Source organism: Sminthopsis crassicaudata, chromosome 5 (genome assembly GCF_048593235.1).
Source record: "Sminthopsis crassicaudata isolate SCR6 chromosome 5, ASM4859323v1, whole genome shotgun sequence".
NCBI lineage: Eukaryota > Metazoa > Chordata > Mammalia > Dasyuromorphia > Dasyuridae > Sminthopsis > Sminthopsis crassicaudata.
This window is the reverse complement of record NC_133621.1, coordinates 105003436-105030460: the sequence shown is the minus strand read 5'-3', so window position 1 is coordinate 105030460 and position 27025 is coordinate 105003436. Positions and strand designations below refer to the sequence as shown.

Genomic DNA, 27025 nt, shown 5'->3' with positions numbered 1-27025 from the left:
GGACCCACATGTGTAAACATGTTTGTGGCAGCCCTTTTTGTAGTGGCAAGAAACTGGAAACTGAGTGGTTGAATTGGAGAATGGCTGAATAAGTTATGGTCTTTGAATATGATGGAATATTATTGCTCTGTAAGAAATGACCAGCAGATGATTTCAGAAAGACCCGAAGAGAGTTACATGAATTGATGCTGAATGAAATGAGCAGAATGAGGAGATCATTATCACAGCAACAGCAAGATTATACTATGATAAATTCTGATGAACCTGGCTTTTGTCAAGAATGAGATGATTTAGGACAGTACCAATGGTCTTGTGATAAAGAAAACCATCTGCACTCAGAGAAGAGACTGAGGGGACTGAATGTGGATCACAACATATATTTTCACTCTTTTTGTTGTTGTTTGCTTACATTTTGTTTTCTTTTTCATTTTTTCTTTTTTGATCTGATTTTTCTTGTGCAGCATATTTGTGGAAATACATATAGAAGAATTGCACATGTTTAACATCTACTGGATCACTTGCCATCTAGGGGTGGGAGTGGAGGAAAGGGAGGGAAAAATTAGAACTCAAGGTTTTATAGGGGGGAATGTTGAAAATTATCCATGTATATATATTTTGAAAATAAAAAGCTTTAATTAAAAAAAAAAGAAAACCATAAATAGGATTACAAAGATTCAGATATGACTAAAAAACAATTAACCTAGAATCAAAGAATATTTAAGAATATGGCTGAACCAAAATGGATATTTGAAGATTTCTTTTCCTTTTTTTCTGTTGTCTATTGAAAGCTGTCAGGCAGTAAATGCTACCAATTGTAAAAAATAAACATACACAAAAAGAAGGTTGAATCTCTGCAATTCTGACAGCTCCTGAATTTATATTCTCTTCTGTTTCTAGATTGAGAAAGTCTGAACAGTCAAAAGGAGAGCCCATGGAGCAAAGACAAGGGGGAATAAAGGATGAAGGTGAGGTGATTCAGAAATAATGAAATGTCATATTCTTGTATTTTAAATACATGAAGTATAAGCAACAAATCTTTCATTTGAATGGAATTGCAAAATATAACAATGAGACCTAGTGGCTGCTTGGCAGTACCGTTGACTCATTTTCCTTTTAAGTACTCACAAGCTGTTCCTTTAATTGGTGTGAACTGGAAGCAACCTTAACCATAACTTAACTCCCTTATTTTACAAACTAAAAAACTGAGGTTCAAAGACATGCCATACAAAAATTTGGTAGCATAGCCAAGTCTCCTGCTACCTATTGCTGTTTCTTCTTCATAACAATGTTGCTCAACCCTTAAGTCATTTCACCTCTTAGAACAAAGGTTCTTAATCTATTTTGTGTCCGGTATCCTTTTGGCAATCTACTGAAGTCTGCAAATCAATTATATTGCAACAAGATGGCATACTAAACTTTTTCTCTGATTCCCACAACCTCTCCAAAAGAGACTATTTACCAAAAATAAATTTCAGTCATTTCCATTAAGCCATTCAGAATCCAAAAGAAGGTTTAAAAAGTCCTTCAAAACTCACTGTACCCTGTCTTACACTATTAGTTGTGAGGCTTCATTAGCAGGGCATGATACCCAGGTAGGAGCTTATATCAAAACCCAACCCTATGCCCCAATACTCTTTCTCTCTTTCTATTGCCATGGAGACTAGGTTCCAGGCCTGCAGAATTTTGCTCATTCCTCAATAGCCAGCTGGGTCATAGCCTTTCAAGGGCAAAAGCCTGAAACCCAAAAATACCAGTTCTGGGGAAAAGAGTCTTTGTATCAGGCCAGAGAACTGAGGAATAGCAATCACCAGGGAACCAGAATACTGAATTTATGGGGGGGGGGGAGGGTTATGCAACACTCCACCAGTGCTGATGGGAAAATGGTACACATCTGAGGACATTTCTGACACCAAAAGTCACTTGGGGCAGAGATGTAGGCTGGTGATTTGTGAACTGCTTAGTTTCGGAAGAGGCTGAGACACTTTGGTGATCTGACCCCCTAAAGAAACCACAACCAAAGATTTCAGGAAGAAGAAAACTCAAAGTCCTTGAACATGAACAGGAAAACAGAAAAAGTAGTAATAGCAGAAGGAAATATTGCTTCCAAATCTAGTAAATAAATTCAAACATGTATGAATAAATACTAACCAATAAAAAGAAAATGATCCCATACTTGATGAGTCAGAAGAACCTGTAAACATTGTGAACATGGAAGATCATACTATTTCTGAGTAGTTTAAAAGAAAAAAAAATAATGAATAAAACAAAAACAAAAAATATTAAAAAGAAAATATGCTCATCATGGGAGCAAAACATGGATACTGAAGATAAGGATCACAGGCCTCCCAAAAAACATGACAGGTCAAAAACACCTTAACATCATAATGAAGGAAATAATAGAAAAGAACTGCTCAGAACCTCTAAACATAGAAAATCCAATTGGAAAAAAAAATCACCTCCAGAAAATCCCCCAAGGCTGCAAATTCTAAGACAGTGATAAAATTTAATAATTCAATTCAGAGACAATAAGTTATGCAAGTCATCAGAAGGAAGACTGCTAATTACAAAAAGAAAGGACACTCAAATAATACAAGATTCTTCTGTACCCACTAGATAAAGGAGAAAGGAATGGAATAATGTGTTCTGATGAGCAATGGGGCTCAGAATACAGTCAAAGGTGACCTATCTTGCAAATGTGAGCTGAACCATGCAGAACAAAATATAGATATTTATAATAAAGAAGAGTCTGAAAATTTTTTGAAAGAAAAAGAGAACTGAAAAGATTTTTTTGCATTTTGAATACTCCAAACAAAGAAATGTAGGAAGAATGAATAGATGCAGCAAGTAATGACAATAACAACAGTATAACAGTAGAGACCAGTTAAGAGTAGTCTTTCTAAATATACATAAAGACAGGACTGAAAGTTGAAATTTGGTATAAGTATCAATGAAGAAAGTATAATGAACAGAATTCAGTAGCATGCTCTCTACAGATAAAAGTACAGAGATAGAGTAGAGTGAGTGGGGGTCAAATTCTGGGTTTAAATGAGGGGAGAAATGACTTCTGTGGTTTCAAAAAGATTAGAGTCTACAGGGGAGTGGGTGAGGAGAAAAGAAGAAACATTGAACAAGAGAAAAAAAGGAAAAACATCTTGCTATGAAGGTTCAGGAATTCCACTGCTGAATTTTGCTGATTGATGAAAGATGTGTAGTGAAAGGAAATGAGGGCCTTACACTGGATTTCCTACTTGTAGAAACTATTTGTCCTGGAAGGGATGGAGTTAGAACTTCTTCAGGCAATTGGCATCTGTAAGAGTAGAACAACATGGATACAAGGAGGGGATTTCCAGGCAAATATAGAAAAAGGTCAAGAGAGTACAACTCTTAGTATTGAAACGGAAACTGTCATCAGAGGTTATCTAGCTCTATTGGGATTATCAACCTGGGGACTGTGAATTTATTTTTAAATGACAGACCTCTACAAATACACAACCAGACCAATGACTGTATTTCAATTATTTTTTGTTGTAATCTTATGTATTTTATTTTAGGCATTTAAAACATTATTTAAGAAACCACATTATTCTGAAAAAACAAAAAAGATAATTTATAGGGGCAGCTAGGTGGCACAGTGGATAGAACACTAGTGCTAAAGCCGGAGGACCGGGTTCAAATGTGATCCCAAACAATTAACACTTCCTAGATGTGTGACCCTGGGCAAGTTACTTAACCCCAACTGCCTCAGGGGAAAAAAGATAATTTATAGATGAGTAGTAGATTGAATAATTAATATATTGGAGAAGCCCTCCCTAGGGCAATGCTAGATAGTGAATGGAGTACTGGGCTTGGAATCAGGAATCCTCAGTTCAAATTTGGCCTCAGATACTTGCTAGCTATATGACCCAGGGCACTATACTTTAAAACAAAAACAAAAATCTCTGTTTACCTTAGTTTCTTCATTTGTAAAATGGGGGAAATGATAGCATCTATTTTCTAGGGTTAATGTGAGGATCAAATGAGATAATAGTTACAAAGTGCTTAGCACAGGGCCTGGCACATAGAAACATTGTATAAATGTTTTTGCTGCTGTTGTTGCTGCTATTGTTTAACTAGTGCTATTCTGGAAATGAGGAATAATAGAAAAGGGGAATATACAAGATAAGTCCTCCAAGGCAGGAGCAGAAACTATCTACAAGAGAGAACCTAAAATGTATACCTTGGAAACTTTGATAACATGAAGAATAGAGAAAAAAAAATAGAAAGAAAAGTGGAAATAGGGCTATTTTCAAAAAAATTAAAGGAACTAAAGAAACATAATGTGTTTACAGAAGAATAAGGAACTTGACACTGAAATTTCTGCATGTATGACATTAATGCCTTTAGGAAGGGAAGTAGTCAAATGGGCAAATGAATCTTATCAAATTCCTCTGATAAGATCTGATAAGATCAAGTTATATAAATTATATATATATTCCCTATATGTATAATAGCCATTTCCTAATAGACAGTCAAAGGATATGAACAAGCAGTTCTCAAAAGAACCGCAAAGTATTCATAACCACATGGAAAAAATGCTCCAAATCACTAATAGTCAGAAAAATTCAAGTCAAATTTCTCTGATTATTAGTGATTTTGAGGTTTCATCTTATACCCTGAAAATTGGCAAAGATGACAAAAAATACTCAATATTGGGGAGTTATAGAAGGATAGGTACAATTTAATACATTGTTGGTTGAGCAATGAAATGGTAGAATAATTTTGGAAAGCAATTTGGAATTATCAAAAGGATTAAAATATCCATACTCTTTGAACCAGAGAGTCCTCTGTAATACTAAGTTAATACTCCAAGGGAGAATATATATATTCCAAAAATATCATTTTTGTGATGGTTAAAAAATGGAAACAAATTATAAGTCCACCAGTTTAGAAATGGCTAAAGAAAAATATAGCACATGAATATAATAGAATACCATCATGCTGTATGAAATATGTGTGATGAATACATAAGAAGCATGAAAAGACTTATGTGAACTGATGCAGAGTGAAGTAAGCAGAACCAAAAAAAAAAAAAAATACACAATAACTATAACAATGTAAATAGAAAAAACAATGACAGATGGTACAACACATTAAACACTATTTTTATTTCATTCCTATTACCTAAAGCATTTCAAAAAAAGAAAGTCATTCCAAAAGTGAAACAAAGAAATAGAATTGGATATATGAAAGCAAGATTCATCAACCAAAACAGTAGCCAGAATATGTAAAGAAGGGACTTAAAAAAAAAAAAAAAAAGAGAATATCGTTCTCTAGGAATTATAGTGGAAAGTTAAATGGGATCTCATTTAAAAAGATAAAAGAAGGGAGGAGTGGATATTCAGGTACTTAGCTATGGCTTGCTATAATAAATGTTCTATTGCAGCTGGTGGTTTCTTAGAATAGTATAGTTCCCAATATGAATTGTCAATGTTTTAAAGGTCAGAGGAATGAGTGAAAGACTACCTATAAGACTCCATTTTAAAGGGCCTTATATATTTGTAGGGAAGTACTATTTTAGCTTGTTCTATGGAGGGTCAGAGAGCTTATCTAATTTTCAGATATCCAATTGCTCGCCAATGTCTGGAAGACTCAATAATAAGGAACATTTGGCTCTGGGGGGAGTTATGGTATCAGTACTGTCCTATTAATCACCCAACAGCTGGTGAAAGTAGGACTCTTTTGCCCAGAGCACAGCTGTGCTCCTTCTATCCTGTGTTCCTCATCTGTTATCTGTGAGGAAAAGATAACCAGAGTCCTCTGAACCTCACTCTTCAACATGGCTCAACTTAGACAATCCATCCTGATGGAGGAAAACTTTTCATTATCTCTGCTCTAATTCCCATTCCAATTATTAAGGGATTTCATGAAATGTTCTTTAGTTATTTTGTCTGTATAGAGAGAACTGTCAGAATCAAGACAAATTTCTTTGACAGATCCTTCAAACTCCAGCCTGCAATCACATCATACCAGTGAATAATTCTATTAAAGTGATTTGTCTAAAAAAAATTAATAATAAGTATATGCAAGTTGGGGGGAGAGAAATGTTTCTTCAGGGCATGTTTGCAGTGGCATATTAGTGAATTACCTGTCTCCTGGAGAAGAAAGGAACAACACACATCAAAAAAAAACTAATTATATGCTTTGATGCTTAGAAATACTAGGAGGCAAACAGTAAGGAAGCAAAAGAAATTAACCCTACTGTTGAAACTGGAGCAGCAGAGTTTTGAAATTACATACAAAAATTATTCTTAATTGGGGGAGGGGAGAAAGGAGCACAAAAGATATAATTGATTTATTCTTGACTTCACAATTGTCATATAAAAATAGAGCAGTTATTTGTTAAGTCCTACCTACTAAATACGTTTAGCCAAGAAAAATTTACCTAATTTCTATACAAATAGAAATCCATTACAATATAGTTGATAGACCATATCACTCATTTGAGTCTTTTCTCCCCAAATTTAACAATGATCTCTTAAGGGGTTTTTTCTTCAGTCTTCATTCTGCCTGATTTTTCTCCAGCATTTGGCCCTATCAACAGCATTATCTTCTTGGACACTCTTGCCTCCCTCAAACTTTGTGATTCTGATTTCATCAATCACTATGGCTACAATTATTATTTCTAAGCAGATGAGTTCCAGATCTATATATTAATATTAATATTATATATTATCTTTCTTCTGACCTGCAATTGGGACTCTTTAATTAGATATTGCCACCTATGTACCCCATGGGCATCCCAAACTCAACATTTCCAAAATATAACATTCTCTCTTTATCCTTGCCCATACCAACTCCTTTTCAATGGTACCACCCTTCTTCCAATCACACAGGTTCACAATCTTGAAGTAGTGGATATACTCTTCTTTACCCTCCTTTTCCTCTTCTCTATCCCAAATCCAATCATTTAATGATTCTTGTCATTTCTAATTTTATATCTCCTCAACATTCTTGTAGCCAAAATCAGACCCATCAGCTCTCTTAGATTATTGCAATAGCCTTTAAATTGATCTCCCTACTTCCAGATCCTCTCCAATCCATCCTTTATATTACAGTCATAAAAATTCCTTTTCCAGGACCCACATATACAAAAATATTTATAGCAGTTCTTTTTGTGGTGGCAAAGAACTGGAAATTGAATGGATTTCCATCAACCAGGGGATGGCCAGATAAGTTATTGTATATGAATGTAATGGAATATTATTGTTCTATAAGAAATGATGAACAGGCTGATTTCAGAAAAACTTGGAAAGACTCAGCATCAACTGATACTGAGCAAAGTGAGCAGAACTAGGAGAACAATGCATATAGCAACATTTTCCATACTCCTCAGGGATTTCCTGCTTGCCTCTTGCTGTTAAAATACTATCTTCTCAGTTGCATTCAGAGTCCCTAACAGTGTGCTCCCAGCCACCTTTTCAAGTTTACTTCACATTTGTATCCTTCATATTTTCTGTGTCTACCCAAATGGACATCGTTACTATTCTGTTTCCTATCTTTGTGCCTTTGCCCAGATTAGCTTTCATTAATTGTTCTCCATTCCTTATATATTCTTTCCCTACCTCCCACACTGCTACCCACATTGCTTCCTTCATATGCCATTTGCTCCTCTCTGGGAAGGAGTTTGATTTTTTATCCCCGTGTATAATACAGTTAAATAAATGTAGACTGATGTGAACTAAATATTTTAAATCCATATGTTATTCTTTCATTTGGCAATTTCGGATTGCCACAGCATTCCAGTGCTATCCAAGGGGTTTTCTTGGCAAAGATACTGGAGTGATTTGCCATTTCTCAAGTGGAGTAAACCAAAAGGTGAAATTACTTGGCCAGAGTCACACAATTAGTAAATGTCTGAGGCTGGATTTGAAGTGAAGGCTTCCTGAGTCCAGAAGGAGTGTTCTATATGCTAACCCATCTATATAAACAGATAGAGAGGGCTTTATAATTTTCACTTTATTTATATCCTCATAACTATCTATGGGGTAGGTAAATCATGTATGAGGATAATCCATTTTTATACAAAAGGAAGTTCTAAATCTAAAAGATTAAACAAAAGATGGTAAATGGTGAAAAAAGGGACTCAAATGTTAGTCGTATATCTGCTCCAGCCTTCCCACTTCAACAAAATTATATCACCAGACTGAAGAAGCCTCGCCCCCAGACCAGGGGTCAGTACAAGCCTCAGAGCATCATGAAGAGCTTATAGCAATACTGCTTCAGCTGCTAGTTTTATGCCAGGAAAAATGTTTAGTCTGGGGCTTTAAACCTACTCCATTCTTTCTGTGAATTCTCTATTGTGCTGATGCATCCTCCAGATTAATTTTATCCTAGCTAAATAAGATTTCCTTTTTATACTTTTTAAAATGTTTTCTGTTTTCATCTCATTTCATTTGAGCACTACAGGATATTGTGACAGATCAGGAGGGCCCAACTGTGCCTGGATAATTAAATTAAGAACGGGGTACAGATGAAAGGCACATTGCAGTCTACCACCTCCTCAGTAAAGTAAACACAAAATAGATGACTTACACTAACAAAGCTTTCAAACCAAACCTCAAAATTTCTTTATTATGAAAACACTCTTCTTTCCTCACAAGAACTGTTGTTGCTTTTTAACTCAATATTTGCTGTAGCTCAAACTCCCCTGAGTTTTATTTCTTTCTACTATGATAATAATAATAATTATTATTATTATTATAATAAAACTATCATTCATATAGCATTTTTAGGTTTGCAAACTGTTTTTAAAATGTGATGGCTTTTTGTCTTCACAATACTGAGAAACAGTTGCCATTATCATTCATATGGTACAGATGAGGAAACAAAAGCAGGCAGGGGCTGACTGACTTTCTCAGTAAATGTCTGAACTCTAGTGTTCCTAACTCTGGGCCCCATGTTCTGTTCGTTGGGCAATCTAGCAGCCTCTCTGTATAATCAGCAATTAATAAATGCTAACTGACTGGCAATGAGGTGGTACAGTTGAGAAAGCACTAGACTTGGAGTCAGGAAGGCTCATCTTCTTAAATTCAAATTTCACCTCAGACACTTCCTAGATGTGTGACCCTAGGCAAGTCATTTAATCCTGTTTGCCTCAGTTTCCTCATTTGCAAAATGAATTGGAGAAAGAAATGGCAAACATTATAGTGTCTTTGCCAAGAAAATTCTAAATGGTATCACAGTCAGCCATGACTGAAAATGACTGAATAACTAAAGTTGATTGATCTTCACCTTCCTCATCTGTAAAATGGTGAAACTAATCCTTGTCCTAGAAATGTCAAATAACTTTCTTAGAGTCATATGGTTAAGAAATAATAGAGCCCATATTAAAACACAGGGTTTTGATGTTGTGCTGTTCTTTGTTTTTGTTTTTTACCACAAATCCAATTCTTTTTCACAACAACATTGCCCCACACATAGCATCCTACCATTTTTAAATCCTTTTCAACCTTCAAGGTCTACTCTGATTATGGAAATGATGTCATTCCCATGAAAATGCCCACAATTTCTCCTCAGGGAGTGGGGGGGGGGGAGGCTGTCTCCTGTAAAAACTGCTTATTTTCATTTTAGAAGCCTTTCAGAGACAAAGAACTGAAAAGTTCTTTTGTATCCCTCTTACTTCTTACATTCTGAATTAAATTGTAGTCGTTTCTATGTTTCTCCTATCCTCCTTACTGGACTACACACCTATTGAGTTAAGGACTATATCTTATTCAGCTTTGTATTCCTAATATCTGTCCAGTTAGTCATCAAATAGCATTTAAGTACTTACTAGGTCCCAGGCATTGTGCTAAATGCTAGAGATCAGGGGAAAAGCAAAAACTTAGGGTTGACACCCATGGGACTTAATCCATATTTGCTGAATAGCAGAGGTGAAAGAGAAAAAAAAAACAAACTAGGAATTTACATTTTCAATAAGAATTGAGAACCCAGGAATTTTGATTACTGAGTAATTTCCTATACTTTGATTATCTTTAAAGAAGAAGAAAGGGCCAACTAAGTGGTAAAGATCCTGTAGTCAGGAGGACCTGAGTTCAAATGTGACCTCAGACACTTAACACTTACTAACTTGAGTGATCCCTGGCAAGTCACTTAAGCCCAATTGCCTCACAGAGGAAAAAAATTAAGTAACTTAAATATGATCACATAACTGATAGGGATCAGAAGCTGAAATTGAAGCTAGGTTTTTAAAAGCCAGCTCTCTAACTACCATGCCAGCCTGCTCCTTTATTACAGGAACATAAATTTCTGAGTTTAAAACAGAGTAAAAAGATAAAAATAAAGAAGTAATCCCAGTTTTGTGAGTAGAAAAAGTATTCATATCATTATGTTCTATTACTATTTAAATTAAATAGCCATTTTATACTTTCATAATCATTGAATTCAGTGCTTCCAAAAATATATGATTTCATCTGTATGTGTATCACCACTGACACACAAATACAAATAACAACTCTTTGATGCCTGATTAAATGAATTTTTGTGGTCAAAATTGGTGATAAACTTTGTCATATCTAGCTTGGCTGACCCTTGGTAGACTTAATGTAGTGCTCTGATGGTCCCATTCTCAAAGCTTTTATGGATTGGTACAATAGACATTGTTCTCCAGTTGAACAGACTTCGTGACGCTGTTTTCATTTCTATGGAGAAGGCTTGGGAGAATGACTGAAGTGAAGATTCATATTGATCATGGTACACTAGAAAGATCACTGATCCAAAGAGATGGATTCAAATTCTGACTCTTGTGCTTGCTACCTGAGAGACCATACATAAGTCATTTAACTTCCTGTAATTTCCTTATATGTGAAATAAAAGGATTAGATTAGCTAAATTCCGAAGACCCTTCCAGTTCCAGACCTGAGGTGGTATTTTCACTAAAATGAGGGCTATAGCTAAAACAGAGCAGTATGATTATTGCATTACTAAGAATTTACAAAGAAGTTGAAAGATAGAAAAATACCTTTCCAATAAAAATAATAACCAATTTAGGGAAAATAATCCAAAACCACAAAATGAAATGGAGACTTAAAAATGAAATCTTAAACAATTGGGGTCAAAACCCCAATAGAAACAAGATTTTATAAAGAAAATTATAATAAAGTAACACATCAAAAATTTTATGGAACTAAAGCAGCTCCTAAGGGCAAACATATCTTTTTAAACATAAATTTAAAAAAAAAAAAAAAAAAAAAAAGAATATTCCCTCTAAGAAAAGCAGGTAGGTGTCACATTGATTGGCCTAGGAGTCAGAAAATCTTATATTCAAGTCCAGGCTCAGATACAACTTACCTAATTTCTTAACCTAATATTACTTATTTACATTATTTGTATTTATAATATTATCATCAATTAATTATTTACTAATTAGCTGATCAATTTCTCTAGAATTTTTGGGAAGATTAAGAGAGATGATGTCTGGAAAGCACACAGCACAGTGCCTGGGATATAGTAGGTACTTAATAAGTATGCTTCACTTAACAAATATTGTTTTCTCCTAGGTGCTAAATGGGCTTTAGATATTATGAGTAATAAGACAGCAAGATTTGACTCTGAGTTTTTTAAATGGAGCTTGATATTCTTCTACTGTGCCATATTTCTGGCACAAAAGTTAGAAGTAAATATTCATCCTATTCTCATGGTAATCTTTTGACATATGGAAAATATAATGCCTAAGATTGTTTCTCAGCCTACACAGACATGATTAATCTTTTAAAATAACAATTTTAGGAAACAATTTGAGATTCATTTTTATGTCAAAGATAGGACAATCATTTTGCTTTTACATAACTAAGTGTATTATGTGCACATAACTGTATAACAATCTTTAAAAATGAAATTTTGAAATTATGAAAAATAGAAAATATTGAGTTTCATATTGCTCCTCAGAGATTAAAGCAATCAGGAAAAATAGAAAAGGCATAAATGCAAGCATGCCCACCTCTGAGAAACCCTATTACAGGTTAAATCCTCATTCCATCTGAAGGAACTTTGTATCAAAAAAAAATTAAGGATTATTATCCCCATTAGCTGGGAGTGTGATGCAGAGGATTTACTGGTAATGGTTTTTGAATGCTAAAACCTCTTACATTTGGAACACTAACTCTAAAGCTTAAATTCAAATCATCTTTCATTTCCAAACTTACTTTCAAAAAGATGTGAGGGGGAAGTAAAGAGCTGGTAATAATGCAGGGTGTCTCAATAGTCTAAGTGCTTTAATCACTTAAAACTGCACTAAGACTATAGGACACCCTATTTTTATGTAAGGGTCAAGAACCTTAGAGAAGCCACAGGAATCATGATCATAAGACTTCTGCCCACCCTCAGTGTCGTTAAGGTAATTTTAAGTGGCATTTAGGGTAATTTACATGGCATTGTTGCTAGGGGCACTGCTAAAGAGTTGAAAGGATTTTATTCACTCTAACCTAAATATCAAATTAACCAATGATGAATTACTGCTTGGAACAGAAGTAGGGAAATTACAGGAGTGTCTAATAAAAATAAAAATCTAGACCTTATGAGATGCATTTCTGTACCAGCAAAATGCCACTGTGGGTCTAACAACAACAGTCAGAAAGTAAATTGTGTTTTGGCTAAGACAATCTTACAAGGACTGACAGCATTCCTTTCAAAGACCTAGTAGCCAAAGACTGCTCCAGAAGACAGGATAACTCAGGAAAAGAGGAAGCCCAGTTACCAAATAATAGCAGTTAAGAAGTGGTTATCTGTGGTGTTGTGTGGTTGGGGAGGAGAAATGGAACTCCAATAAAGCCCAGCTGGGAGATATTTGCCATGAGAGCTCAATTCTTACAATACTGCACAAAGTAAGTATTGTTATTTCCCTCACACATGACAACAACCAAGGCTCAGAGAAGTTTAATTATTTACCCAGCATCATCCAAATTAGAACTTTGGATTCCAAAGCTAATGTTCATTCCCTGAATTTTACTGCTTCTCCCAAGTTCTTAGTCTTCCACTAGAATTAGGTTGGGGGAAATAAATACATAAGAATAAATATCTATGTAGATATTAATCTGGCATATCATCAGATAAATAGTTGGAAATTAATTAATCAAGAAGAAAAAGGATTAAGGTCTGGGGAATTTATTCTTGGGCAGCATAGTTAGAAAAAAAAATCACAGTGCCCTCTTATGTTCATTTTCCCTTGTGGTTATCTTTTTACTCTTTTCCATTTTTAGAAAGGACAGAAAGAAGCAAGCATTTATTTAACATCTAATACATGTCAGGCACTATGCTAATGAAGCATTTTATAAATATGATCCCATTTGATTCTCACAAAAACCTGAAGGAGATGCTATTGTTATCCCCATTTTATAAATGAGGGAACCGAGGCAGGTACAAGCTAAATGATATTCCCAGGTTCACACAACTAATAATTGCCTGAGGTTGTATTTGAGTTCAGGACTACCTGAAGCCCATGGCTCTATGCATTTTATCTCCTAGTTGTCTCTGTTTTTCTACCAATACCCTCATCTTAGCAGAACTGAAAGTAAATATAAAGTAAGTTTATTGACTCTATGAACTTTAAAGGTATATGATCTAAGTCTTTATTTTGTGGATAGACAATAGTAATGGGAAAAGGATAAACCAGAGTGGGTGGTTGTTGTTTTTTTTTTTTAGTCTGCGACTGATGGAACTAGTTTTGTTGTTGTTGTTGTAATATATTGATAACTCCGTTTTTATGTGGCTTCTTTTGTAATCCAACACTTTTAAAAGCATTCTTTTGAAAGGCAATCCATGGACCTCACCAACCTTCCCAAAGTATAGTTTAAAAGTTTAAGAGCCCTTGATTTAGCTATTGCTATACCTCTATGAAAATGTCCATTTGTAGTATGAATATTTAGAGAACTCCTCTCTTCCCGCCTTCCCAAAAAGTGTAAATATAATATTATATTGTTAACTTTGAAAAAAGGAAGCAAGAACAAATGAGATAATATTAATATGGATCAATCCAAAAAATAAGGAAAACATTATTATAGTTCATAGGATCACAAAATCTTAGAAGTCATTTGGTCCAATCAAATCTGAATAGAAATTTCATCTTCAAAATTCTGACAAGCAATCACCCAGCCCAGAGCCATAAGTAGGAAAGGGAGTCTGGAGCTTTTCCACAGAATGATAAAATTTATAGAGTGAGGAAAGCCCCATTACAGTATATTCTTGGTCCCTCCAAGGGCCACAGACAGATACCTAGTTACACCAGGTCTTCAGCATTACAGAAAATCAGTGGTCAGGATATTCTAGATATTTCTCTGCCCAGAAACAGGATCTCAGGTTAGCTCCTCACTTTACCCTAGGTGCAAAAATCTTAATTATGGCTCCAATACAGCTTCATCTTGAATGCCACCAGTGATGGCAAATTTCATCCATCACAAGATAGCCCCTTCCACTTTGGAATTAATTCTACTAGTCAGAAAATTTATCTGAATATTGAAAGAAATACGTCTCTGCAACTTTCAACCATTGCTTACAGAGAGGCTCCCTTGAATCAAATAAAATGAGTAGAACACGATTTTATAGGCTTTGAAGAAATCTGTTCCCCTAAATTTTCTAGAATCCAAACATTTTCAGTGCAGCAGCGCTGGAAGGGTGGAAGAAAAATCCAAGGATGCAGGTAGCAGATCATTAGAGAATGGAAGAAAATTTAAAACTTAACAACCTTATACTCACATGGTGAAGGAGCCAGGGGGAGCAGAAACTCTCCTCAGATCAGTGGTTTGCACCTTATGGATACTAGAGGCAGCAGGGAATGAGCAGCGAAGACAGAGTCAGCACAACAGCGTGGACAGACAAGGAACAAGCCAGGAGAGAGAGAGAAAGACACACAAAATTTAAACAGAAATTATATGAGTGTCTCACCATAAGGTGAACAAAAAGAAAATGAAAATAATGTCAAGCATGGAAGGCATCCAAGAAGCAGGTGACAGAGATAAAGCCAGGGAAACAAATGGAAGGGGCTGTCTCCAAGGCCCATAAGCATTTGAGCACTGGGAGAATTAATGGTGATGCGTCAAATGGAAGGGATGGTACCATGAGACCATCCATGCTAGGATGAAGGTGAAATCTGTGAGAAAAATATGGTTACCACTTCTTCCTCTTAGGGTTTCCAGGACACCAATTGAGGGATAAATACATTATACTCTGGTTAGTTAGTGTAGTCAGGGCATCAAATCTCAAAAGAGTCTCTGGGATAGCGAGGCATGAAATTTGCCCTTGGACACAGCCCCCTTAAATTCTTGGATCATACAAGAGCAGGTAATTTTCCAAGGCCAGCCTATATAAGAGGCAGTCCATTAATGCTGCCAAAATACTTTAATTGTCCTCAAGTCCATATAAAAGTCATTATCACAATTTCAGAGCAACACCAGCACATCAAGACATTCCCATAATTATATTTCAAATACTTCAAGGGACAGACTATTTTCATAAGATTAAAGGTTAAGAGATTTCAGGGGTCTTGGATTTCATCTGGTCCAACCCTTTAACTATTATAGAAGAAGAATATGATTCCCAGAAAAGGTAAGCAACTATCTTTTTGAAAAGAGGTGCTCTGTGAGGAATATTTGGGTTTAAATTTTGTCTCTGACACATATAATTTGTGAGCTCCTGGCCAAGTAATTTAAGATTCCAGGGCTCTGGACTACTCTCAAATACTATTAATTGCAGAGAAGAAACTAAGTTGCATTGATTGGGGGAGTTTCCTCACATGAGACCTCCCTAGACTAACAAAATCACAGTCCTTATCCCCATCCCATTCCTATTGCAAGTGTTCTAGAATGAAGAGGAAGAAGAAGAGGGGAGGAGGAAGAAGAGATGGTGGAGATGAAAAGAGAAAAAAGGAGAAAGCCAGAAAGAGGAGAAAGTATCAGAGAAAGGAGAAAGAGACACACTGAGACATACACACAGAGAAAGATCTGGGATGTGAAGTCAAAAGTCCAGAGGAGACATCTCTCCCTTCATCACAACTGTTTACTCTTCTCTTTTCTTAAAAGTCACTTCAATTGGTCCTAGAGAAATAATCCTAAAGATACTGAACTATGTAATTTCTACAACTCTTAGACCTGGTAAGGACCCTAGTGATTTTTTGAATATGTGTTTGAAATCTTTAATTATAGTTTAATAATAGTTTGGCATTCCAAAATACAAATCTTGGGGGGGGGAAATAGGGGGGTGAATAACAGTTGACATTTACATAGTGCTTTAAAATTTGCAAAGTACTTTATTATCTCATTTGTGTCTCCAAAGAGTCCAAAGAGAACAGAATGACAGGGATTATCATTATCCCCATTGTACAGTTGAAGGAAACTGAATTTAGGTTGAGACTTTAACTGAGGCTTGAAGTGATTCTGACCAAGGTCAAACTATTGGTTAGCTGTGAGATCAGAATAATTTTCACTTCAGAAATAACTGTATTTATATAGCATCTTTTAAGGTTTGCAAAATGTTATCTGATCCTGACAATCATCATGTGAGGTAGGTGCATTTTATAAGACTGAGGAAGGTGAAATGACTTAACAGAATCATAAACCTTTAATGTCTGAGGCAAGATTTAAACTCCTCTCTGAGACAAAATTTAAACTCCTCTCTAGATCCCAGATTCCCCATCTATAAAATGAAACTTAAACTAAATGACCTCTCAGATTCCTTCTGGGTCTAAATTTATAATTCTTGGATCAGGTCTTCCTGACTTCAAATCTGGTACTCTATTTATTACATCATTCTACCATCCTCCCTCCTTTCTGACCCCAACTCTCATTCTCTATGAGTCCAAGGAAAGGAAAGGAGTTTGGGGAGAGGGAGGTAAAAAAGGGTGAAAGGAAGAAAAAAGGAATAGGGAGAAGGAAAAGAAAAGAGGAAGAGGAGGAGGAGAAAGGAGAGAGTTATAGTGAGGGAAGAAGGAGAAAGAAAAGGAGAAAAAGAGGGGGGAAGGTATAAAGAAAGGGAAAATTAGGGTTACTGAAAGGCCCAATGCATTATGTCCCTAGGTTTTGTAGTCTGCCATACCTAGAGCAGACCAGGTTTAAATCCATCTCACATCTCTCTGTCCTTGGCCATTAGAACAAGGCTGCCAGTGCATTCTGTGCACCCAAGGAGAATAAAAACCAGGTGCTCAGTTCAAAGTCCTTATTTACAAACCATGTCACAAGATAACAGAAAAAGTCTTTGGAAAGAGTGAGTGTGGAAGAAGTAGTCAGCATTTCTGTTCTCCTTCCTAATGACTGCTCTATGACAGATTACAAATTGGCTCAAGTTAATAGTCAAACTTATAGGCTGTTCGTACTACAGAGTTGACTGAGCCCTTTTGACTTTCTCTCTCCTTACCAGCTGCCTTTCACAGAAAGTTCTGCAATCATAATTTATCCAGCCATCATATTAATGGCACAGGAAAGACACTCCAGATAATGTTCTTCTTTCCTTTTTGTGTGGTACATATTTATAACAGTTGAACAAAGAAGAACTCCACATACTAAGAAAAAGTGCATTGTGGTCCTGCATGTATTCACTAGATAGTACACATCTATACAGTGTGCAAATGGACTATTCAGAAGTTAGAAAGTAATTGATTTCTCTCCTTTTTCTCTTTATGAAGAATAATAAATGTCATTTTCAAGATCCAAAAAGATCTCAAAATGCTGTATGAAGATTCTGAATCTAAGCTCTCTTGATTCTTTGATGGACCCATGAGCATGGAATTCCCTCCATCAGTGCAGATCTAAATCTCCTCATGCCTTATAAAAACAAATAAATATAAGGTTGTATGTATGATTTCAATCAACTACTTAAGCAAAAAGTGAGAGACATGAAAGAAACCAGCTTAAAGACATGAAGAAACAGGCAACAATGTGATATCACTGCCCAGAAGGTTAATATTATTTGAAGCTCTGATTTGAGGACAGTGATTAACAAGGGAGATGACAGACTCCATATGATCTGTCCAAACTATATCTGAAACATCATACATACTTTTGGGCACTACATTTTAATGATGTTGACAACTGATGCATGATTATGGGAGAAAGAATGTTAGGGGAATTCAAAATCATATTGTGTGAGGATGATTTTAAGGGCAGGAAGGTATTTCAGGGAGTTAAAAGAATGTATTGCTTAAAAGCATTGTCATATTTCAGTACTGGAAGGGATGTTTTCTGAAAGAGGAGAAGGTTTAATCATGGATTCAGAGGGCTAATCTAAGTTTGATAGATATACAGAGTCAGGCAGGTTTTGGGAGTTTTAGGAAGAGTTTTCTATAAGCCATTTCAAAACTGGATGGAACACTTTTTGAGGCCATGACTTTTTATAACACTAAAAGTGTTCAAGCAAGAGATTTAGGAACAGTTTACATATTCAACCATATGGTCTTCTAGAGTCCCTGCCAAATTTATATTGCTATGATTCAATAACCCTTTTTGTGGTTTCATTAATTTTCCATGGTAACCTCAGGTCATTTTCAGCTTTAGTACAGTATTCCTTTGTGTCTTCAGAATCAGTTTTGAAATCTTGTCACTATTGGATGATGCCTTCTACTGAAGAATTTTAGGCCATGAAATCCTATCATTCTTCTGTACTCTTTGAAATCTGCTATCTCTAAAATGAAGGTGAATATAAAACTATGCTTGGCTTTTGTTTACTCTGACACAAACTCAAAGAGAAAGTCATTTCTTCTCCTAACTTTTCCCCTCTTCATTTTATATCTGGTACTCATCTTTTCCATGCCAGGGAATAATTTGTGTATTAGTAAGATGAGATCCAAAAGAGAATTCCTCATGAGGTTCCTCCATCTTTTCAAAGATGAAATTATCTTTAAGACAAGTTTTTTTTTTTTTTTTTTAATAGCTTCATGGTTTTGGGCCCCCACTGATACCTAGATATCTGGACTCTCCTCTCATTACTACATAGCACCTTTCTGATGTATTTCTTAAAATATTCTGTGATATATTTCTCATCTATTTTGCCCATGTTATATTTGCCCACTGTTATATTTCAATGACACAGCAGTGTCTGTTTCGGCCCCCATTAATCTTCATCAAAACTTTCTCCACCATACTTCACTCTTCTGATTTCTGGATTTCCTCATATAAGTGTATCTTCCTGAGTACATCTTTGTAATATACAATGCTAATAAATTGGATTATTGAATTGGATTCTAGAACTGTCTTGAAAAGGATGACTCAAAACCAAGGATTTCCAGCATTAGAAAAAAAAGATTTTTAATTAGTTGGTGGATAAAACCATGGATAGATTAAGCAATAAGTAAAAACAGCAAAATGTAAAACATCTTTTAAAGGTAGTCTTTAATAATAATGCTTGTTTAATTATTTTAGTAAATCATCTTGTTTCATTTGATTTTTGAAAGGAAGATCATATTACAATTTCTATCTGGCACAAATCAAAGCTGTAATCTAAAACTATTGTAGTGTCCTTCTGGAGGTCTGGAGCCCTTTATATGCTAAAATGCAGTGTGCTTTCTAGAGCCCCCAAATTAGGGTGCCAAAATGTACTATACTTTCTAGAGCCCACATGCTGGGGTGCCAGATTTTCTGTCCAGACTAGCTCTTTGGAGGATCTTTGGTCCAAACTTGGTCTTAGTGGAGGAGTGAGGAAGGAAGGAGATGTCTTTATTTCAAATCCTCTCAGCCCTTAAATACCTTGATATGATTACAACTACAGCACACTAAGTATGTGTCAACTAAAGAACTATCATATCATCATATCACACTGAGCAAGTGCTTACTATAGTAGCATTACATCACACTGTGTAAGTGCTAACTATAAGCACCTGTTATTGCTATGTAAATATCTCTCTTTATTGTAGATATCCCTTGCTTCAAGTAGAACACAGGTGGTCAAGCCCTCCTTGACTTCTCAGGAAGGGTGAGAATACTTAAGAGAGATGGGGAGCAGAACCAGACATTGTCAACAGGTTCCCTCTGGGCTGAAGGGCCTAATATCTTACCCAGAGTTCCCCCACTATCAGCAGCACTATACAAACTATTTTTACAATTATTTGGCTATAATGGAAACAAGATTATGAAATAAGAACAGGTTACTTTGACTTCAGACCCAGTTCCTTTAAATTCAATTTTGTGAATGCTAAATTTGCAAACAGCACAGATTCTTAATCTTTTGTCATGGACTCCTTTGACTATTTGGTGGTGCCCTTCTTAGAGTAAAGTATTTTAAGTAATTAAAGGAAATGCTGTATTTCATGTAGATTAGTAAAAAATGCTCAAGTTCACAAAGCCCCTGAAATATTATCATATTCCCCTGAAAATTTCATGAATTCCAGGTTAACTCCTCTAAAGTTATAGTAATGGCCCATTTACTAGCAATAGGAATAGAGGACAGTTTATTAATTTCTTCCTGGTAAAGGTTTATATAGTTGAAAAAAAAAAACCTGGAGGAAAAGAAGAACTGTAGATAAGAAAACACACTGGATTTAATTAGAAAATCTAAGTTTAAATCTTAACTTTTCTACCTGGCATTTGTATTTCAGCTTGGCAAAATTACTAGACTTTACTAAATATAAGGCTATTGTTCCATAAACTGAATATGTTCATATTAAAATTCCTTAACCTTTAGCCCAATGATTCTTTTCTCCTATGAACTCTTCAATCCAATTTAATCCAATGATCATTTATTAGGTGCCTATTATGTGCAAGGCACTGTGCTAAGGTTCTGAGAATACAAAGACAAAACAAAACAAAACAAAAAATAGCACAGTACTGAGCATTATATAATGCAAACTCTTCTTTGGATGATGGGTAAGCTATATTCATTATTTTAAAAGAGTTTCTTTATCATTAAGGTTACTGAGCAATGGAACAATTCATGGGCTAGGCAATGATCCTTCTTCTGAGGAATTTTTCCCCCTAAAGAATAGCATTCTATTTTATTATCATGCTCCCTTATCTATCAATTATAAACAAGATCCCCACTGATGTAAGGTGGACTTTCATTCATTTTATATTGTTCTTGAATCATCATTGCTTTTCCCAAATGATACTGCTGGGGAGAAGTGAGCATCACACATGGTTTTGGAAAAGAAGGGAAAAATAAATGCTGGTTTTATATATGTATATATATACATATCCAATTACAGAAGGACAAAGGCAGAAAGAATCATAAATAATCTTTCTAAGTAGAATCATCTTATATAGGATGATGCCAAAGAATTTAGGAGTTTGGAGAAGAAAGGAAAGAGGTTAAGGGAGACCCCTCACACCTCACTTTCAGAAGTACTGATAGAGGACACATACTCATTTTCATTTGAAAAATACTCATTTCTACCAATGAACTTAATCTAAAAATATAATAAAATATTGCCATGACAGAGAGATGAGTTAAATGGATCTCTTTTAATAATTGGCCCTGACTTGTTTCAAGATGTTTCAGGATAACAATAAGATAGGTGTATTCAGAGATATTCTAGGCTGAGAGAAATGGCTTTATGTAAACTCAGTAGACTTTCCCTTGTTCTAAGGCATTGATAATTACTATGAAAATCAAATGTTAGCTGGAATGAGCACCATATTATTAGTAACAAAACTTTCTTTCAATTCTTTTCCCCCCTTCAGATTAGCAATTCAGTCAAATGACATAGCCTTCAAATGTACCACATATATGATGGACAAATTTGTTATAGGAGTAGAAGGGGCCAGGAATAGTTTTAAACATAAAGTAATATCATTTAGAGCAAGGCTTGATGGGTCATGAAATTGGGAGACATGAGGAAACTATACCTAAAAAGGGGTGAAAGGACATAGTGAAACAAACAGAAAAAAAAAAATGCTAAAAATAAACTACTTCAGCATTTTGCCTAGGACCAGTTCTGGATAAGATTATCTCTCTCTAAATAATCCAAGACTAGTAAAAACTAAGAGTGTCTCTTGGGTGAGATGGGTAGAGAGTCGCCTAGACTGTTTTGATAAGGATGAATAATTTGAAATTACTCTGCCCCTAAACCAAACACACTTGAACAACAAGCAAAAACACCTATCATGCACAAGATAGTACTTTGTACAAAAAGAGAGTACAGGACTCTGCACAATAAAACACAGAGATGATGCATTTTCCCAAACACTATACAGCAAGGGACCACTGGGGCCCCTGGAATTTTCTTTCCTTTTTATACACACAAATAGGGAAGCCACCAGTCAGTCCATGCACATGCTATGAATTTTCCTTTCACTAAGTTCTGCCTCACAGAAGTAATTTAAAGTGAGAATATGACTCACTCATTAAGTAAGGGCATGGATGTTCTCCTCTTGCTCTTCTGCACCATGTTGGCCTGATTTCTCAGGGATATCCGAATCATAGCAGGGGCCAACTTACAGGGCTCTCCATCCACTTGCATGGGGATAGATTTGTATGTTAGTAGCATTACCTCCCGGCACTGATGCAACCTTTCTCCATGGCCTCCAACTTGCAGGGCAGCCTACAGAAAAAAAGAAAAAACAAAAAAAAAAACAAAAAAAAAAACAAAAGAATAAAAGGAAGTTAAAAATGCTATCCATGTCTTATCAATCACTCACAACAACTGGAATCTCAGTCTGGTATTTAACCAACAACTTTGATAGAAACATGTTGAAATTTGGTGCCCCCAATGCTAATAGAAAGATGCTTACACCAACTTTATGAATGGGTTCTGTTCTTGGATCTTGTACTTAGTAGCTATGTTACCATAAACTATTTATGCTTTCTGTGCTTCAATTTCCTCATCTATCAAAAGAAGGGATTGGACTAGATAATCTCTGAGATGCCTCCCAATTCTGACTTCCTATAACTCTAGGTTAAAACAAAGAATGCAGGGGCAGCTAGGTAGCGCAGTGGATAGAGAACCAGCCTTGAATTCAGGAAGACCTGAGTTCAAATATGGTCTCAGACACTTAACACTTCCTAGCTGTGTGACCTGGGCAAGTCACTTAACTCCCGCCTGGGGGGGGGGGGGGGGGGGAAACAAAGAATGCATAAACATTTGTAAGATTGTTTATAATTTCTCCTCTACTTTTTTACCCTCTCCTATTTCTAACTACTGGGCTAAATCAGAATATTAACTTGCCCATCATTACAAATTCCCATTAGAAAATCAATGGAAAGGGAATGTAGACAAGACCAAAGAAATGAAGCAAAAAAATATAAATTCAATTCTAAATGATTTTATCTAAATTATAAAATTTTAACTTTCAAAAATATACATGATTGTAAATGTTCAATTTTTAACCAGATTGGCTCTTGCTTTTCATTTGGATAGGCTGAAGCTGTTTAACCTTTACCAGTTAATTGGCAAATACTGATGGAGTGACAATGTCAAAATCAACCTATGCCAAATATAATCAGGAAAGGAAAGCTATTGCAGGGACATGGACATTGTCTGGTACACTGGAAAACAAATTTTTCAGTAGTAAGGAGCAAGGAAGAGTATTTCAGTTTACTGGGGATTTATTTTAAAGACTTTTATCTTTCCTGATTAATTTTGGCATAGATTGATCATAAGCCTTGAAAAATAGATAAGGTTCTGAAAGGCAGGAATACATTCCTAATATATAGAAAGGCTGATGAGAATACATAGAGGAAGACAGAAGAAGAAAAAGCATGCTAAATTTGGGCACAGCTAATAGTCCAGCTTGATTGCATTTTAGTGTGTATGAAAAGGAAATAAGATAAATCAATTCTAGAAAGGTAGGTTGCATCCATTGTGTGACTTTGAATACCAATTCCTATAAGTAACAGGGAGTTACTGAAAATGTTTATTCTAGGACTAACATTGTCAGAGTAATATCTTATGAATTATTGGACAGAGTGCTAGGCTCAGGAAAACTGAGACCAAAAATGTTGGGTGAGTTCTTCAGGCCTTCTAATACTTAGCTGAAGTAGAAGGTAGGCAGGTAGGCAGGCAACAACTTTTATTATGTTTCATTTAGAATCTTGGATAATGTGCAAAAAAAATCACCATCCTCTGACTCAAAGACTGTAAGCAGTCTGAGTCTCTGGTTCTAGGATGATTCACAAGGTATTTTAAAAAATTTTAAATTATATATTACTTCTTATTAATTACATATTTCTTATGTAATAATTAATTAATAATTGATAATATAATATTACATATAAATAATATAAATATATTTAAATTATATTATATGTATGTTTATTTTATATATTATATAATATGTTTCTATTATATAATAAATAAATAATATGAATGATATAAATATAAAATAATAATAAATAATAAATGCAATTAATAATTCTTGTTAGTTACAGATTACTTCTTGTTTAAATGAATGAAGCAAATGTATAATGAGTTCAAGAAACTATTAAGCCATCTCAGCAGTTATTACAATGGAATGATATGTAATTATTCAAGCTTAATGAAACACAATAAAGAGAATTTTAAAAAACAAAACAAAATCTCTGCGCATTATTTCTGATGATCCCACAGAACCAGCAAGAATATTTTTCTGTATGTATTTATCCAGTACAATTTGCTTTTCAGAGGAAAGATATATATGTATCATTTTTATTGCTCATATTTGTCTTAACATTTAGCAAAGGTCCTAATAATCAAGAATCTCATAATTATCTGTATAATTATTAACACATGAAGTAAGAGCATTTTTGTCTTGCATAATTATAGATTTAAAGCTAGACATGCTTAGGAAGTCATTGAGTTCACATCACTCATTTTTATAAATTTGGAAACTGAGGTTCAGAAAAATGAAGTAACTCATTTTTACTACATAGGTAATAAGTAATAGAGCTAGGATTCAAGCCCAGGTTCTCTGATGCCATATCTAGTGCTCTTTCTACTACCCTTTTGTGGCTGGTGTTATTTAATATTAGAATAAAACAAATGAAAGGCATCATGGTATGATGGAAAACATGGTAGACTCTGAATTCTGGAAACCTGGATTCAAATCCTAGCTCTACTAGTTACTACTCATGTGAATGCAGACATTTTAAATCAAATCTATGAATATTTTTTTTTCAATATCAACATCATTTTAGATCATTTACAGTTAAAGTTTACTATATAGGTTGGACATATAAAGGAGAATTCTCTCATACACACAATCTGATCAAGTTTCTCCCATATGGATGTAGAAATGCTCATTTATGCCCATTGCCTTCCAAGGAAGCCCATTTCACTTTGGGTCAATTTGACATACTAGTATGTTTTTCCCCATATCAGGCCTAAATTTTCTTCTTTACCATTTCTACCCATTGCTCCTAACTTTATCCTGTGGAGCCAAGAAGAAAAGGTTTAGACTTTTCTTGCATGAGAGCCCTTTAAATATTTGAAGGCAACAGATATTATGTATTCCTTGAGTCTTCACCTCTGCAAACTAATCACTCCTATTTTCAGTAGAGGATTTTCATATGGCATAAACTCAAATTCCCTCAATTTCCTGGCTGCCCTACTCTGGATGTTCTCCAACTAATCAGTGTCTTTTCTAAAACCTGATTCCTGGATCTGAACACAACACTTCAGATGTGGTCTGGTAAAATAAGAAGGAATTGAAATTGCCTTCTCCTTATTTCTGGAAGCTATGCCTCTTTCAATAAAGCCTATGATTACTTCAACTTTCTTGATCACTCTATATTATACACTATTGACTCATATTAAATTAATGTTCCACAAAAAATCCCCAAGTTAAAAAAAAAAACAAAAAACCAAAACTATTCTCTATCCATGCTTCCTCTATTTTGTACTTGTAATTTTTTGAACTTGTATAATTAATATTCTATATTTATGGATAGGGACTAAACCTGAGATTTCATTGATACAGGAAACGCTCAGGTGAGAAAACTCCCTCTACTAAAACAAGTTAGGTATTTCTCTGCAACTTATGGAATAAGGGAGTTCTCTAAAGCAATGAGAGGTTAAATGATATACCTAAAGCCACATACTCATCTATCAGAGGTAGGACTTTAATCCAGATTTTCTTGACTTGATTAAGTCTGTCTCCCTATCAATTATACCATACTGCATCTCTATTAATGTTCACCTCATGAGATTTGACCCCACATTCCAGCCTGCCAAGACATATTTAAATGCTGATTGTGAACCATTATTTTAATGATTCTTTCCACTTCAAAGATATAAAGATGCTATATCTTCATTTTATCCAAATCAATGATAGTCCAATCACCTCATTTGAAAGATGAGGAAACTAAAACCCAGAGAGGCTGACAAGTAGTAAACACTAAAACAAGAATTTGAATACATGCTCTCTATCTTCTGCCATACCATCTACCAAAGTACTGTGAGTACAGAATAGTAGAGAAGAATTGATTTAACTTAATGTCATGATATTTGCTGTTCTGAACGTGTACATTCTGAAATCCAGAGAAAACATTAAACATTGATGAGAATCCCCACAGGCATAATGAGGGCTGATCCTGATGTGAATCATATGTACTCAAAAGCTTTACAGTGACAATTATAGAAAGCAATTTAATACTAGGTTTGCCCAAGGTTAAGGCCAGGTAGAAATTGCTTGTCCATTGATCTTGCATAGAAATTAATATTTGCATAGTGGGAGTGTTTTTCTGACTACTCATCTTCCCTCTTATTCCAGAAACTGTCTTTACAGATTCATTTTTTCCCCCTTTTGAACCTCTAAGCATTCTTCCCAGCCCTCTACTACTTTCTTTTAACTTATCTGTTCTCTTTTATTTACCACTTATTGTTTCACTTAAAATATTACATACTTGTCTCCATGTTATTTTTATCTGCTTTCCTCACATAAATTTATGAGTTTTGCAGATACATCTAGTTGATTAATTATGTAAGCAATAAAAATGTAACAGTTTGTGTTTATTTTGCACTTTAAGATTTACAAAGCTTTTTTTTTTCTTTTTTTTTTAAATTTGATCCTCACAACAAATCTAGAAGTAGTTATAATAAGCAGCATACATTTTACAGATGAGGAAAGGTCAGAGACAGCTCAGAGACATTACACTGGAA

At 35.0% G+C, this 27025-nt stretch overlaps 1 protein-coding gene across 1 annotated transcript in view; it reads right to left on the bottom strand.

Annotated features, from left to right (window-relative positions):
* The window catches only part of DGKI (diacylglycerol kinase iota), a 570574-nt gene that overhangs the window by 185845 nt on the left and 357704 nt on the right, over nucleotides 1-27025 (bottom strand). Inside the window, 2 exon segments of the mRNA XM_074267817.1 lie at nucleotides 14728-14790; nucleotides 22293-22492. Coding sequence (XP_074123918.1) covers nucleotides 14728-14790; nucleotides 22293-22492 — 263 coding nt within the window.